The sequence below is a fragment of the Sylvia atricapilla genome, chromosome 3 (assembly GCF_009819655.1).
Source record: "Sylvia atricapilla isolate bSylAtr1 chromosome 3, bSylAtr1.pri, whole genome shotgun sequence".
NCBI classification, from domain to species: domain Eukaryota; kingdom Metazoa; phylum Chordata; class Aves; order Passeriformes; family Sylviidae; genus Sylvia; species Sylvia atricapilla.
In genome coordinates this window covers 76,307,782-76,324,895 of record NC_089142.1, presented here as the reverse complement: position 1 = coordinate 76,324,895, position 17,114 = coordinate 76,307,782, and the positions used below count along the sequence as shown (strand labels likewise).

General features: G+C 36.8%; 1 protein-coding gene across 1 annotated transcript in view; it reads left to right on the top strand.

The window, feature by feature from the left end:
* PACRG (parkin coregulated) overlaps positions 1-17,114 on the top strand; it is a 212,781-nt gene that overhangs the window by 402 nt on the left and 195,265 nt on the right. Inside the window, exon 2 of the mRNA XM_066315853.1 lies at positions 111-293. Coding sequence (XP_066171950.1) covers positions 153-293 — 141 coding nt within the window. The 5' untranslated portion in view covers positions 111-152. The remainder of the gene's footprint in view (positions 1-110; positions 294-17,114) is intronic.

Genomic DNA, 17,114 nt, shown 5'->3' with positions numbered 1-17,114 from the left:
GCGGGACGGAGGTGCGGCGCTGTCGCTGGTTGTGGAGGGAGCGGAGTTGGACCTGCTGCCTGCTCTAACTCCCTGCGCATGGGACGCTGATGTTCGCTTGTTTTTTCCAGTCCGTAATTTGCATCTGGTCCGTCGCAGGCGCCGGTGGGGAAATGGTAATAGAGGAGGGGAGCCCGGGCCCCTCAAGGCCCCCAGGTGACAGGCGGCCCCGGCAGCGGGAGAAGGACAAGCAGCAGGACAAGCAACAGGCCTGCGAGGGATTCAGTATTAGAGCCATGATGAAAAACAGCGTGGTAGGTTTGCCGCTAGCATGGAAGTGATACTAATTAACTCAACTTGTCCGAGAAGCACAGCAAGTTACAGCTGTGGGTAAAACATGCCGGGAAGGTGTGTAAGTTGCTAATACCTTATCTCGAGTTTGCTGGTTGCTGAAATGGCCCTCAGACTTAGCAGAAGTACTACCACAAGGTAGCTGTGCCAGTGGAAGTCGTGATGCTTTCACTGAGTGCTTTGCTTTGGGGCTTATTTTTTTTTATTTATCTATCTATCTATCTATCTATCTATCTATTTATTTATTTATTTATTATGGCTTTGTATTGGCAGTGCACATCCTGTTAAACTGCCAGCCTCTGGAATTGTCTGTGAGACTTACTGCCTCCTACTAAGCAAAATGTTGTCAAGTGGTAGTGCAGTATTTCTCAAAAGTTTTCATACACTGGCATAGTGTATAAAATTGATGTGAATGTCACATAGGATGGCAGAGATCTGGAAAACAGATTAATAAATTTTTAAAACAAGCTTGGAAATAATGAAAAACTTCCATACCATCTAGGAGAATACTAAACAAACAAACATTAGCTCTCCAGCTTGTAGTTCAAAGACAGGGAAATTGATCCAACAAGTTACAGTCAGAATTTCTAATCAACTTGGAGGCTTGAAAGTTAAAATCATAGTATAAAAACCCTTCAAATATCTTTATACTGTTTTATTTGTCTACCTTTATCAGAATTTGGAAGTTAAAAATCTTCAACTAGTATAGAGTACAAATATTCAACATATAAGTGGATGAGGTAATACTACCATACATCTCTGCCTGAACTCTTGAATTGAATTCTTCATTAGGGGACAGTTCAAGGTGTTAGCAAAGGCATGAGTCCTCAATGTTTTTGTTTGTTTGTTGTTTTTTTTTTAATCTATAGATTCTTCTGACAGCTGTTATAAAATACATTAGTTCTTTGTTTTGCTGAAGTGGTCTTCCTGGAGCAGTCTCACTGGTATTGTTATCTGCAAAAGCATCCTCTTAAAAACCCCAACAAGCAGATCTTTAAAGAAATTTTAAGTAGAGTAAAACTTGTGTACCTGAAAAGCTTTCTCTGAATTAGGAAAACTAAAACATATTTCACCTTACTTGGAAAAACCCAAGGTGAACATGACCAAAAGTTTGCTTGTTTTAAAGGTTGTTGGGTTTGCTTGTTTTTATTCTAGAGATGCATATAGTAGACTATAATACTTCAGCAACCTTTAGGATTAATTTTTAAAATATGTTTCCTGTTCTCCAGAAAAAATGAAGTAACGGATATTAGTACGTGGTTGTTTGCACCTAGATATATAAAAGATGATTTTATCTAGGAGAATCAGCAGTTTCAGTGAAGTTTGAGAAATACATACTTAATGTTAAAAAAGGAGCTGTGACTTGTGAACATAACTAACTATGAGTTTAATCAGAATGTAGGTTTCCTTTTAAATATTTATAGAATAATAACTTTTATGGCTGCATTTCTAGCTTCCTAAACATGAACAGAGCATTAAATCATGTGACACTGCCATTAAGCAACTGCAGACAGGTAAATCTGCCTACTTTGCAGCTACTCCCAGAATAATAGAAATTACTTTCTTTGGCATGGACATCTGGCAATCATCTAACCCAACTTCTCAATTGAAATGGGCTTGTCACCAGCACTTAGATCACGTCAGTGATGGATTTTATAACCTAAACTGTGAAACCCTCAACGTCAGGGTTGCCTGACCTCTCCAAGCAACCTGTTTCATTTCTGCCCTGCTTGTTTGCCCCCTGCCTGCTGCCTCAGCCCTGTCAGAGCTTGGGTTTACAGTGCTCTGACCTGCTGCACACATTCTACTCATTACTGGGTTGGAAGCTCTGAAACTCTTAGTGGTCTTGGGAGACTCCAGGTGCCAGGGCTGTGTTTTGCAAAAGCTCCAGCTGCTGTCAGGCAGCCACCAGAATAATTTCCAGTAGGTATTCAGAAAAATCAGGATAGAGTAAGGAATATCTCACTGCCACACCGTGCAGAAGTGGGAGTTCCTTTTCTCTTTTCCAACTACTTTTTTAATGGAGCTTTAGATTTATTAAGTACTCACTTGTCAGAGGTTGACATCATTGATGAAGTTCTTATGGAAGGCTTAGGAGTTGACTGGAGCATTGAAAGCACAGCAGGAATATCTTGTTAAGGCATGGTAACTCTTTTTGTTAACAGCACGATAAGGCATAGGGTTAAACGTGTTTGGCATCTCCAGGTCAAACAATGAGTATTGATTAATAAGCCTTTGGTGAAGCATGTAGCTATCTTAAATTCTGACTGTAGAGTCTTAATGGATTACCATTATGCATATATGACTGTAAATACTGTAGTAAATACTCCAGAATTCTTTCACTTGGGCAAATAGTGTTTTACTAAGCTGTTTAACTTGAATGTTCCTGAATAAAGTCTGCTTTCATAGTCAGTAGTAAGTGCAGAAATTAAGTAGTTACAATATTTAAGACTTTCTCAGCTTTTGCTAATTCTAAAACTCACTTAGTGAAATACAATACTTAAATATTCACCTAAAATGTTCCTGAATGGAGTAAACTGTTTAAGTTATTCCAAAACTGTAAATTTATATAGCAGTTTAGATTCAAAGCAAGGTTCAGTAAAGGTCTTCTATACTAACAAGCAACATTTACATTTTAATTACTTTGTCCTTCAGTGGAATCAACAATGTTATGCACTCTTACTTCAGAGGTATTGCATGTAGAATTAGGAATACAATTAAAATTAATATATAGACTAGCAAGTATAGAAGTGTCTGAATGTGAATGTGGACAGCAGGAAGGTAGCTCTGTTCACTTCTGTTCCTCTCTAGATGATATTTTCCTACTTTCTGCAACTGTACATAAGAGAATAAAGTCTTAGTGTTCCACTTTTCTGAAATGTGCCAGTGGTAAAAGCACTTTTTCATGGACAGGATTCATTTTAGTACTTAAAGGAAACAGTAGAAAGGTAATTCCTATCTACTTCCCAAGTTGTAAAAGATTACTATTATATTCATGTGTTTCATGACATCAGTCAGAAACTGTCTCCAGGAACAGGCCACACAGAGAGACGGAGAACATTTGCTAGATGGCCTTAGAAAGGAAGGTGTAGGAGAAGGGAATACAGGTATCAACATGATAAGTAGCAGCTGCGTTAATTACCCAAAACAGCCTTACCCCTGACGAGTCACAGCTATATCCAATCAAGGTAAGTGTGAGAAAAGGGAGTGGGTTAGCTGGTGAGGCGGAATCCTGAAAAAGGATCCTAAAGACAGAGAATCGCCTCTGTGAGGTCAGTCTAGGTCTGCAGTTAGAGCCTGTTGTTGGAAGTTGCAGTCAGTCTGCAAACTGATAACTGTAGTCATAGTTTAGGTGGGAATAGCCAGCAGCCAGAGGCTGCAAGGGAAACCTCTGGTAGGAGCTTGCTGCTGCTAAAGTCAGTGAATAGTTGGAGTCAGATGGCTGAGCTGTAAAGAGGAATACACCAGGACCCTTTTCATGCTGTGATAAACAAGCAGTCTATGTCTTGGTTCATTTCTACCCTCTAACAAGAGGGCTGCTTCAACAGGAAGGTATGCTAAAAATAGTTTCTTGATTTCTAAACCCAAGGTTTCTCAGCCTTAGAAAGTCTTAGCTATATGTAGGACACAGCTTTCATCTCCTAAATAAAAGTGTAATTGCTCTTAAGCAGAATAATCGTTATTTGTGTTGTAGCTCTGGATTTTCATTTTTCTTTCTGCATTTACTAGTTTGCAGTCTGTATGTATTGGGATGAGTTCTCAGTCTTTGTACTTCAAATGTTTGTTTCAATCCATTTTCAGTAATGTGTGTTGTCAAGGGTTTTCTCACCCTTTACCATTTGATAATAGCTCCTAGAAAAATTTTCATTTTAATCATAATGTGATTTGTTTATGTTCTTAAATTTGTGATTTGTTAGTATATTTATATTCCTCCACACTGCATAACCAAGACTACTTTTGTTATTTACCTTGTAGCAGTCAAAGTTTCTTATTTGATTTTTAGGCTATAAGAAAGAACCTCTATCCTTTGATTATAACAGCTAATTTATTGGAAAAAGCAATGTCTTGAGGTAAATAGATGTCAAGTTAAAGGAGTGTTTTGATAAATGTATGTTGAGAAGTAGCACATCTGTCTTGGAGGAACTTCTCCAGTTCAATAATAGCAATTGTGTGCAATCTATGAGTGCACTTCAGTGAACGCTGTGAGACAGTTAAAACTGTCAGTGCTCTGGAAGGAAATCCTATCTTCTTCCTCTCTCAAGCTGTTTAGTACTGCTGCCCATTGTTGTGTCCTCATTTGTACAATGTTGGCTGCTCAGAGAACTGATACTCCAGCCTGTTAAAGCTCACAGTGGTGAACTGCTGTCTGTAGGATTGAGGCAAGCAAAGCTTCTGCTTTAACAAGGTTCATCTGGTGTGCCCTGCTCCCTGTCCTGACTGTGTGCTTCCATCTCTTTTTACACTGAAATTGGGTGGTCTTTTTGCAAATATAGAGTAAGTTGGATCAGCTGTAATAGCTCTTAAGTTAATATATGCAATGAGTAGGGAAGCAAGAGAATGTCAGTACAAGCTGTGTGTGGGGTAATGTACCCTCTTGGCAACATGGCAATCTTAATTCATTTAAAACTAGTTATGATACTGAGTTCTGGCAGGGTAATTCCACAAATATTTGCAGCAGCATAAAGTTGCACCACAATTGAAAGGTGTTGTTTTCATCTCTGCACATTTATTCTTTGTGCAGTGTGAACTTTTGTAAGGCTTTGCAGTGAACTGGATAGGGGCCTTGGTTAAACCTGGATTAAACATAGCTCAACATTTTTTTGTTTAATAGCATTTTAATAGACTTGACATACACTTTGATAACAGTGTAAGCTCACAAAAGTTGTCACTGCTGCGGCCCTGCCTGTGTCTATTGCCTGCTTGTACCTCCTCCTTCGTGCCAGTACACAGCCATCCTGCTGGATTGACAAGGCGCTTCAGTTGCATTAGGTTCAAACATGCAAGGCTTCAGCACAAGGAGGTTTTTATTTCTCCTCATAAAGTTAGATTCCTTTCCAATTCCATGCTGGTATTTACTGTAATGACCTCTTTGATAGTATAATGTAAAAGCAGAATATACAGAAAAAGTACTAATGCTTAAGACCATAATTTCCTCAAAAAGCTTCTATTTCATATTATGTTTTCCAGCTATAACCTAGGTGGCTTAATCATGCCGTTCTTATTTTAAAATACTTTGAAGTCAGCACTTTATTTCTGTGAATGCAGTGAAAGGTTGGTATTGTTCATAGCCGTAGTGTGAGGATGAAAAGATCAGTTTCTTACCATAAGCATGAAGAAATCATGCTGCTTCATTTATGAAAATCTGTTATACATTTGACTCTCCAGCAAATCTTCTCTTCTAATTCAGTCATATGACTTAAAGTAGTTAGTAAGTAAATTATCAGCTAGACACTGTTTTGTGTTTTGATTGACAATTCTTGTCTTAAATCACTTTGTTTGATTCATTGTATTTTACACAGAAAAAGACCTTGGGAAATTTTAAGTTTCACACTTAGAGAAGGTAAAGGTAAATTGAGTTTAAAACATTATGGCAGTGCTTTATCAAAACTCCTCTACTAATTACTTATTTATGAACTAATGAATGAAATACTCTAACTGGAAGTGATTACAGAGATAGCTGTCAAATTCTGTCAGTTCTTGCATAGGAATTAAGCTATTTTAAACTTTGCAAACTGTTCACAGATTTTATACAAGCTATAATCCTGCAGTGCTCTGAGTATATGAGTATCTAGTGTGTTGTTTCTCTGAATGAAGACAGCATTTTTCAGTTCTGATTTTTTTTTTCACTGTGACTGTAGGAATTTGGAACAAATTATTAAACTAAAGTTAATAAGAATAATTTCTGAACGTGCTTTTAAGCTGTCAACTTGCTGTGTAGGGAATTACCTAAAGTCAGCATTTCCTGCATGCCTCTGGAGTTAACAAGTGGAAAATGTGAGAGATGATTTAGAATTCTTTTACCATACACCCTTCTCAGTACTAAATCTCCAGAGCAGTTTTCAAAGAGATGGACGGTTATGTACGTATTCTTTTTCTTTTTTAACTTGGCGTCTTCATTTTCATCCAATAAAAGTCCTGTACTCTGTGTCGGCTTCAGCCTTTTAGTCTTCTCCCTGTTAGTTGACTGGGAATGCTCTAAGATGCTGCCTGAAGTGAGTTCAGTGAAGAGCCATCAAGAGAGGGATCTGGAGCTCATGTTGCAGGAGGAGAGGCTGAGAGGAAAGGTATTTCAGCCTGGAAAAGAGTAAGCTACCAGGATACCTCATGGTATTAGGTCTTAACAGACCTGGAGACGCAATAGCTGTGAGAAAGCTGCCAGGAAGAAAAAGCCAGTCTGTTCTCTTTAGTGATGGGAGGACAAGATGTGTGTTGAAATAAGGCGTTCATGATGGTGAAAAGGTTTTTCACTATGAGGATAGTCAAACGCTGCATCAGGTTTCCCAGAGCTGTGCAGTCTTCTTTTATATTTTCAAGACCCAAATGGAAAAAAGCCCTGAGCAGCCCCTTCTGAGATAACCATGCTTGGAGACTTCTTGGGGTAAATTCTCAACCTGAATTTTCCCATGATTCTACAGCTTCCATATTATGGTTGTGGTCACTCCATGGCTTTGCTGCTGCTAAGGTCAGACAAATTAGTGGTGACTAATTTGCTCTCTGTTTGGACAAGGAAAAAGGCATTTGAAGTTGGGTTTTTTTTTTTTTTTTTCTTTAATAAATCTGCTACTTTTCTGAAGGTGTGGAGGGGGTAATAAACATGCCTCCCTTCTGACCCTCAGTGAAACTATATAACACCATATTGTTCCAGTTATAATAGGGAACTGCATCATAACTCTTAGGCTGGCTTTCTGAGTACAGTTGAGTAAGCCTGCATCACTGCTTGGGTAGCAGTAGCACATGCTTATTAGACGAGTTCAGCTGCAGCCTGGCTCTTCTCTTGTGGCCTGCTGCAAGTGTGCAGGGAGTGCTGCTGTCAAGTATGCAATGAATTCTTCAAGGAATTGGAGCAGCTGGCCATGTCTGTAGCTGTCAGCTTCTGAATGCTGTCCCTTGTCTCACAGTCTCCTCTTGTCACTGCTAGAACTTAAATAACACTGGAAGCTTTAAGTGGGTGAGGGAGACAGGAGATGTAGCTCAGTGACGTGCACTAGGAAAAGAAGTGGGAAAACAGAAAAGGAACTGAATGTGACTCCCTAAAGCAGGGACCTGGGTGATCACTAATACAGTATGATTTTTCCTATGGCTGTGTTCCCAAACTTTACAGGCAGAGTGTGCTGGAGTCTGTACCATGGAAATGAATTTTTTCCTTCTTTTTATAACTGATACTTTGGGTAAATATACTTAGTCTATGTTTACCTGAAATTACCTTTAAGACTTACCTGATAAGACTTTCAAGGGGTCACAGAGGTTTCATTTTTTTCATGAAGTTTTCCTAACCATTTTGAAATTACAGTTACTGTGAAGTCAAAAAAAAAATTGTGGCAAACAATACTATTGTTACATTGATAACATTTCTAGACAGTGACATAGACAAAGTACTGAGAAAGACTGACTGGTTCCTCTTGGTAGTACTTGATTCTTTTAAATATTTGATATCCATATAAGCAGTTTGGTATAGCTTCTCATTTTCGTAGCATAGTTAAATAATTTTTGCTGGAAAATTTACTGCACTCTGACATCCTTTCTTAGATGAAATACATGTCAGATGAGATAAAATTATAAATTCTTGTATGGGGTCATGATGTGCAGAAGGCTGAATTACACAATCTTGTGTTTAATAGTTGCACTCAGATTCTGTAGCTACATTACACATATATTTCTTGTAGTTGCAAATTTTGGACTTTGAGTGTAAGTTGGGAGGAATGCCTGAAAATAAAGAAATTGCTTCTGAGAGCAATTTAATTCTATTCAGACTTTCTGTGAAATTTCTGTGTCTCTTGCCTGAAAAAAAACCATGATTCTGATGTGATAATAAGGCCTGCCTTAATTTTAATAGAATGATAAACATATAATTTAGCTCTTCATAGACTTGTGATGGTCTCTTTTAATGTAAGATTTTTCTTTTCAAAAGGTCGGTCACCTATATTTCTGTAAGGGGTGATGTCAAGATCTTGATGGCAAGAGTAAACACTGGTTTGTTTTCAGTTTCAATCTAGAAGTATTTCATTGGCATGACTAGGATCCAGAGTAGCTTTGTTTGGTGGGGTTTCGTTGTTGATTGATTAGATTTTTTTATGTAATGAAAGACTTTTTAAGCAAGTCTTTACTGCAGTAAGTACAAAAATTCTGCCCAGTGTGACAAAGTTAAAGCATAAAATGCATCATAGAAGTATCTGTGCAATGAAAACTCTTGACGCAAGCATGGCATGCTGCTAACTTGCTGTGTAACGACTAGTTGGTTGAAGAATACATCTTGAAAGTTATGTTCGAGGCCTGTTTTATTGGTCAGAAGCATATTAATGAGAATGTTTTGTGTGGTTGGTAGGCAATACATCATATTCTGCACAAAAACTGACCTAAATCCAGATCAGAGAGATTTCACAGTGTTTTCTGGGCTGTCTTACGCACTTAAGACATCCATTGGTTTTTGACCAGTTTTTGTCTTGCTCTGCATCTCATTATTACATGAAAACTATTTTGCATAAGTTGTTTATGCCTACTAGGTGTTCTTGAAAATATCTGTGAGTATTAGGTCTTCTGAATTTAGCAGATTTTTCATTCTTCCAATAATTGTTAGATAAGATTTCTTCTCTGTTATTTCCACATAAGATTTCTCTTAATGGCAGCTGTACTATTAAGCCCATGATTTATGGAATGAAATGTTATTTTCTGAGGTTTTAATGATTTTATTTTTTTCACTTAAGGAAGTGAGGGAGGGAAGCCCCCTAGAAGCAGAATTTCTTCAAGAGAGTGAGTGAGCAAGAGCTTGTGGGCAAGGAAGATCCTGGCTAAAGAGTTAGTGTGCAAGGACCTGTGCAAGATCATGCATTTGAGGCTGCTGTGTGCCCCTCTGCATGCTCCCACTCCTGGATGCTCCACTGAGTGGCCATCACAGACCCCTTTCTAAAACAGCATTTAAGAGGTGTTCTAAAAAATCTGAAAGCTTTGGTTTTAGTTTTCTTTTCTTATAAGTCTTGGTGCATAGAATTAGGGAACATACTTAATGATCCAAGTGTTCTGTTTCAAGGCTAATAACTGTGTACTCAGTAGAAAAGACTGCTGGTCTACATTTAAATTTTTAGAAAAAATAAATTATTCCCTGGCTTATTTTACTGTCCTATTGATGATCTTTTAATGTCACATTATTGTTTTTTATTGGATACCTTGTCAGCTAAAGCTGTTTAGGCAAAGGTGCATGCATACTTTCACTGACATTGTAGCCAGAATTTGATAGACGATTTTTATTTTTTCACAGAAGCTGGAAACTTACATTCTTACTTCCCAAAGCAGGTCTATTCATCTCTCTTCTTGTACTGTTTTCTGCTGTTTGGGCTCACATTTTTTCTGGCTTTATTTACTTCTATTCCAGATGATGTCTTTTTGTATATCAGTGGATTTCTCTTGCGGTGATGTTCACCAGCTGCGTCTTGAGGGGGAGGGCAGCTCCACATGGTAACAAAACGTCTAGAGAATGTAAAGCTTATACCCAGACCTTATTAGAATACCCTGTATAATTTTTACTGTAAAAAAAATCTCAAAGGAATGAGCTAATTATGATTTTAAATTACTGTTTTGTAAGACACAACTGGGAAATATTTTTCATGGGAAGTATATGTGTATTAGCTGGTTTGTTTAATGTTTTTATACAGTGTTTTACTATCTCATGCCCTTCTAATTTGTGTCTTTCATTTCTTTCATCAGGTTTTATATTAATAGGTAAGGGTCAGAGGGACAATTACTACAACTTGATTTTATCTCCTATGTAAAGCAGTCTGTCAAATTCAGAGAGGGATTTCTGTATAGAATGTGTAACATCTGGTTGAGCTAGCAGATACGTTGGGTTTTTTCAGAAAGTAATGCAACCCAAGGTAATGGTGGTATCAGACTCTGTTTTGTCTCTAAATTATGCCAGTGTTTAACTTAAACGATGCAGTGCTGTTAGAAATTTGCAGGTTATACCTATAGCAATTTATCACAAATTAGTCACATTTCACTGTGCAAATATTTTTAAGTGAAACAACTACTTAGAGAGATACTATCCTTAAAAATCCACAGAAGTAACATTTTAGCATGCTTCTGCCTTCTACTTAAAATCTGTTTAAATCACGATTATTTTATGAGCTTCTAGTATGTCTTTGGACATATTCAAGATGTATTACAATATTATGATTCAGGACAACAGTCACGTTTTAATATTTTATTTGATAGCGTCTGAAGGCATTTGGTCATCCAGTTGTTCATCTAGTATGAAGAATTCATAGTACACTAAAATTGTGTAACATCTCTCACTTTAATTTTAAAAAGTAAAGTAATTTCCAGTGTATCAATAAGAAATCAATGAGTTATGCATTTAAGATTGCAGGTGATTTCACAAACTTTTGTCTGCTGTTATCTGAAAAAAGTAATCTTTATAACAGAAATGTTAACTGAGTGCCATCCATTGACAATGCTGTGCCTGTCAACAGTATACAATATTCAGACCTTTAGGTGTAGATTTTATTGAAGAAATTACTGGGTTTTAACACATTTGGTTTTGTTTGGATTGTCATTTTTCCTTTTCCCTGACATCAGATAGAATTGAAATATTTATCAATTTAAGTGAGAAAGCAAATGATCCTTTACTAGCAATAGAACAATTATGCCTCTATTGTACTATGTTCCATTAGACAGTAATAACAAAGTGTATATTGGGTGGGAATATTAAAATGTATTAGCAGAGTTAATTAAAAATTGCCATTAACAAATAGTTAACTCTAGATTTTTTCCCCCCACTTGATATTTATTAAGTGGTTCTTTATCAGGTCACTGTTTGGTAAGATTTAGGTGATTATTCTCCTTATTTATCCTATTTATTCTTTTGCTTCAGGCAAATGAAACACTTTGAGCTCTTGTTCTTTTATAACATTAAATATTCTTCAGTTTTATTAGTTTTAAGTTAATCTCTTCTAAGATTAACAGGAAAAAAAAAACAAAAAACTTGCCTAAGGATGTTTGGCACAAATGTTTAGCCAATGACAAGGCTAAGCATTTCTGAGCAAAATGTTTGTTCTAATTGCTGAAACAGTTCCTCTGAGGACCCCTTTAGCTGAAAGATGCATATGACCTTTTTCTGCTTGAAGTCACAGTTTAGAGTTCATACTTAGACTGAATGCAAATCAGCTGACTCCTGACTGAGCACTCTTCCTTGTGGGCTGGAGGTAGACTCCCTTGTGTCAGTCAGTTGTTCTTTGGAAGCTGTCACTGTGTTCTTAACACAGAAATTAACAAAATCATCACCTCTTGAGCTTGCATCCTAACTCCTAAATAAATATGCAAAAGAAGGCAATATTATTTAAGGGGGCATTCCTGAAAGCAGGTTTCAGTCTTCAGAAAATAATTTCAAGGCCTGCATTTTCAGTAGTCTGATATATCACTTTTATAATCTTGAGTCAAGTGTCTGAACTCCAAGGAAGAATGGAAATTCACATGCAGACCTATCGTCAGGGTTGTGTAGGTATTCAGCATGTCTTCCAGCACCTAAACATGCTGAAGTGTCTCATTCTCTTCTCCAACATTGAAGAAGCCTGAGTTTAAAGCCTATTTTAGGGTCTTTGAATTTACCCTGACACTTGGGGGCTGGTATTCAAACTGATCTTGGGTTTGTGCCATGGGTAACTTGATGGGCCAAAAGCTTTTCATAAGGCATCTAGAAAATGCTATAATGTAAATATTGGTTATTACCTAGTGGGCATTTAAAAAAACATTCCATTTAATGTAATATGCTTGTTATATGAAGGGATTCTGTAATCCTCTGTTTACTGTTTCCTTTAGCCTGTATTTTTAGGTTTCTTTATACTTTCATTTTCCAGTCTGTTTTCCTGTTTTTTTGATCCCTGTCTAAGTGACAGCTTTAGATGTATATTAACTTTACTTCAGGGTCCCATAGACCTACTCTTAAGAGACAGAGTGGTTCACAAGTTATCCATTAAGGAGCTATTATTGTGTCTTGTTTTCTTGCAAGTTACCAACTGTCTGATCAAAATTATCATTTTGGATCATGTTTTTCCAAAGAGAGGAAATAAGGTGTGTTTTTAAGAGAGATTTTCATAAATATTGTCATGATCCTTGTGTTTCCAAAAAGGACTCTCTAGAGCCACGTAAAATTTGCAGGAAGATTATTCTACCATATGAAAAAAGTCCACAAAGTGAAAATAAGCTACTGCACTAGGTGCCAGTTATTCAAACTAGCAAAGCCTAATATCCTACATGGTCTGGTTTTGTTTTGTGTTTTTTGGGGGGGGTTCTTTCTGGTTTATTTGTATGAAAATTAAACTTCTTTTGCTTTTTAGTACAGTATTTGATGTCTAATAACATCACAAAAAAACCTCTTGTTTGTATCACCCTTCTCTGTTCCTCATTATTTTCAAAAAACACATGGGCAGCTGTTTGAGGAAATGGCAATTTCAAGCACAAGTGCAGTTGAAAATGACCAACAAACGCACATCTTTAGGAGTGAAGGCAGGTAAATGTACACACAGCATGGTTCTATAAGCCTTGTTTCCTCATTGAGGTGTTTTAGAAAGGGTACACATATACATTTGCTGTGAAAAAAGATGGGATTACAAAGGAACTAAATAAAATGGCAATATCACAGATGAATCAGAAAATCAAGGAAAAGATTGAGTTCCTTGCATACAGAAGCCATTTCTTGAAGGTGAAAACTTAATAACTGATTTATATACTTCCATTGTGAACATGAACAGTCTCTCTCAGAGCCTGGGCTTCAGTGTGGGAACTACAAGAACCTTGGCGACTGGTGGCATTCCAGTGAAGTGACTGGTGCCAACAAAGCTGATGACAGAGAGCTCAGCAGCACAGTAGAGAGCTTCTTGTAGTATCAGAATATCTGAAGCAGGTCCTTTTTGAACTTCGCTAGTAAGTAGAAGTTATTTTTGTATAGTGACAGAGGAGAAACCTCTCACTTCCTTACTGCTTCCCATGTTTAGTCTATAGGTGTGCTTTAATATGACGAAAGGTTCAAGAATCTGTCACTAAGTCTTGCAGTTAACCAGAAGTATATTGTTGTTTATTAGTTCCTATTGTTGAACCTTCTGATTTTAATGCACTAGAAACATGAATTTAGTGAAAAGGTATAGCATTTCAGAAACATTTCTCAAATTTTACTAAATGTTTTCTGATTAAATTAACACACAATTAAAACACAGGAAGACAGTAATCATGGTAACCCTTCTGGCTTGCAAAGATTGTAGCTGCAAAGTTACCAGTAAGTCTAAGCATTGTAATGTACATCAAAGATTTTATTATATAAAAATTTGTGTAATACTGAAGAAAAATGGCCTTGAGGCAATAAGTTCTTATAAATAAAATAGAATCAAGTGGTAGATAAAAGGCAGATAGAGGGAAGAATTGCTTTGTATAAGCCAGATATCTCTGTTCTCAAGTAAGAAAAATAGCAAAATAATTTTATCAATGCTCACTAGTATAAAATACAGTTTTGTAATTTGTTTATTGTGAGTAAAAATGTGAGATTAATGTGGGTTTGCTACTTATGTAGATGAAGGACAAATAATAGTGTGGAAATACCACTTAATTTCCCAGGTTTTATTCACCATTTTTATTTTGGGAAGGGTAATAAAAGGAGTTTTTCCAAGGGTAGTAATTTTATGGAAAATTATCATTAGCTAATTTTGTTTTAGAATTAAAATGGCATGAATTATAGAGGTAAGATACTATTATGGGATAATAATTCTTAACGTATTGATAAAGATCATTTTTACATTTTTATAAAATCTATTTAGTGATCTGTATGTTCAGCTAATAGACTGGTACTTAAGTGTTGGATACTTAATTTATTTTCTCAGAACATGTAATTGTTATTTTTACTGTTATCAATAGATCCACAATCTGAAGTTAAATTTTGTTTTTTAATGATTGGAGATGCTTTCTACCAAAAATGGTAACTACCAAAAATGGCAAAGAAACTGATAGCTGAGAACTTCATCTGTAAAGAGAATAGGGGGTGCAACAGCTATCAATATTCTTTTGTTGTTTTTTTTTTTTTTTTTTTTTTTTTTGCTATAAATTCTGTATGTATACTGGGCTTTTTTTTCTCAAAGCAGTATGATATACTGTACACATGCTACAAAAAGAATTCAGCTATAAAATTTTAACTTTTTAACCTGAAAAAAAAATAATGCTCTTGCTTAAGACTTGAGTAGGAGAAGTTTTGATATTTTCAGAATTTGTATATGTCAACCTTGATGGAATGTAAAAAAGACAAAAAAAATCCCATTTTCACTTAACAGATGAGGGGGTCTTTTTTATATTTAAATAATGCTGCTAAGCAGAACTTCTGTTTAGTTGTCCTATGATATATGCACTTATCCTTTAAACTCCAGACTTCTGAAGTATAATATAAAAATGTTGAGAAGAAATCATTTTAGTCTGTCATGTCATTGTTAGCTGCAGTTGTTTGCATTACAGAGTGAAGATGAACATGTAGATAAAAAAATCAATGTACAGCTGGAAAACAGAGAAACAAAGATGGTGGCAGTGCATGTGTATGGGTGGCTGATGGCACTGTTTGTGCAGTGATGCTCACTGAAGAAGCAGGAGGGCCTGAGTGACTTAGTTTTGGCCATCGCCTCAGTCTTGCATTGAGAGTGTACCCGTGTTTCTGATGAAGTGCTCCTTTATAGCACAGCTACAAGTGAGAGATACTTCAAACCTCACAGTAGTTTTTGGTTCTCAGTATCTTTTGTCTTTTTCACAAAAGTATTGTACCATGCCTTTCTTTTGTTCATTCCAGGCATTTTTTAACAATGTGTCTTCCCCCCCCCCAAGTCCATCTGTGTTTGCAGGAATGAAATAAAATAAGGAATCTGATTGTTTCTGTTGCCACTGAAGGAGTCTGTTGTCTCAGGACTTTTCATAAAGTTTTGTGTTAAACGAAACAAGACGTAGAACCAATCCTTGTAGCGTCACACAAATAAAAGCTTTCAGGGCTGGAAAGAAACCACCCATCAGAATTGTCTTGAAATCTGACTGATAGGAGTTGACCTATCCATTTCAGGGTGACTGACTCATTTCTGCCAGTCTCCCAGGCAAGTCAGCAGCACATGGTGATCTTCAGTGTCAAACACTGCTGATAGGTTTAATGAAGTAAGCATGGATATCTTCCTCTGAGCTGTGCCAGAGAGGAAATTGTTTGCCAGCAAGACTAATGCACTCTGAAAGCTGTTACCAAGTTTGAAAGCCTGACTGCGCTGATTTAGGTTCTTGGCAGAGAAGTCAAATTCTCTACACAACATACTCTGTGTTGTGTAGTTGGGACTTTTTATTTTTGGGAAAAGTGATCAAATAAATAATTAAGAAGCTGGGCAGAGCATTCAGACTAAGAGGGTTTTTGCAGCCTGGGCATTTGCACTTCATTTTTCATGTAGTTTGAAAACTGATTTGCATTCAGAATACATTGGGATGCTCAGGACTTTGTCCAGCAGGGTAGTCTTAAAGGATGGAGATTGTACATCATCTCTGGATAACCTTGCAATGACTACCTTCATTGTGAAAAAAGGTTTTTCTAGAATCAATAGAATCAAGTCAGAATTTCCTTTATTGCAATTTGTGACCATTGCCTCTCTTTTCTTTTTTTTTTTTTTTTTTTTTTTGCAACACTGCAAAGAGCTTAACTCATGTCTACTGCGCTCTTATGCTTGTAACTGAATGCAGCAATGAGATTCCTGTTCAGATTCCTCTTCTTAAGGCTGGAAAGTTTCTCACCCTCTCTTCATATGTCATGTACTCCAGTCCTCTTTTCATACTGGTGGCTTTCACCGGCCTTGTTTCAATATATCAATATCTTTCTTATACTGGGTAGTCTGTATTGCGACCTTATTCTCAAACACAGTCTCACAAACAGCAAATAAAGGAGAATGTTGAATTCCCTCGACGCTCTTATGTACTTCAGAACGTGTTACCTCGTTTTTGCCACAAGGGCACAGAAATGTTCCACTTGTTCACAGAGATTTCCCAAGACCTTTCCTACATCTGCATTCTAGCCAGTCAGTGCCTAGTCTGAACTGTTCCAGTGCAGAACTCTGCTTTTACTGTTGCTGAACTTCATGAAATTCCTGTCAACTCATTTTGCCAGCCTGTCAAAGACATTTCTGAATGCCTTCCTTGAAATTTGACGTAGACTGCTGAGTGGTGCTAGATGCTGCACATCACATTTATGAATATCTCCATCTCATTAAGATCATGGGTCAATGGGTGAACTCATTTCTACCTCAGTTCACTGCTCCTTGAGAGTGACAATGAAGTGACATAATTTTTACAGTCCATGATTTTAAAATTGAATTGTCCACCATTTCTTAAAGGGTTTAATTGCTTATCCTATCCCTTATGTGATGAATATAAAGGCTATAAATCTGATTTTTTAATAATTATTAAACAGTGTATCGTATATCTATCATTCTCTCTGATAGACTGCAGACCTCTCTATATTTGCTGTATAAGACTTGAATTAAAAATGTGTAGTTAAGGTTTTGTGATGCAAGAAGGAACAGCAA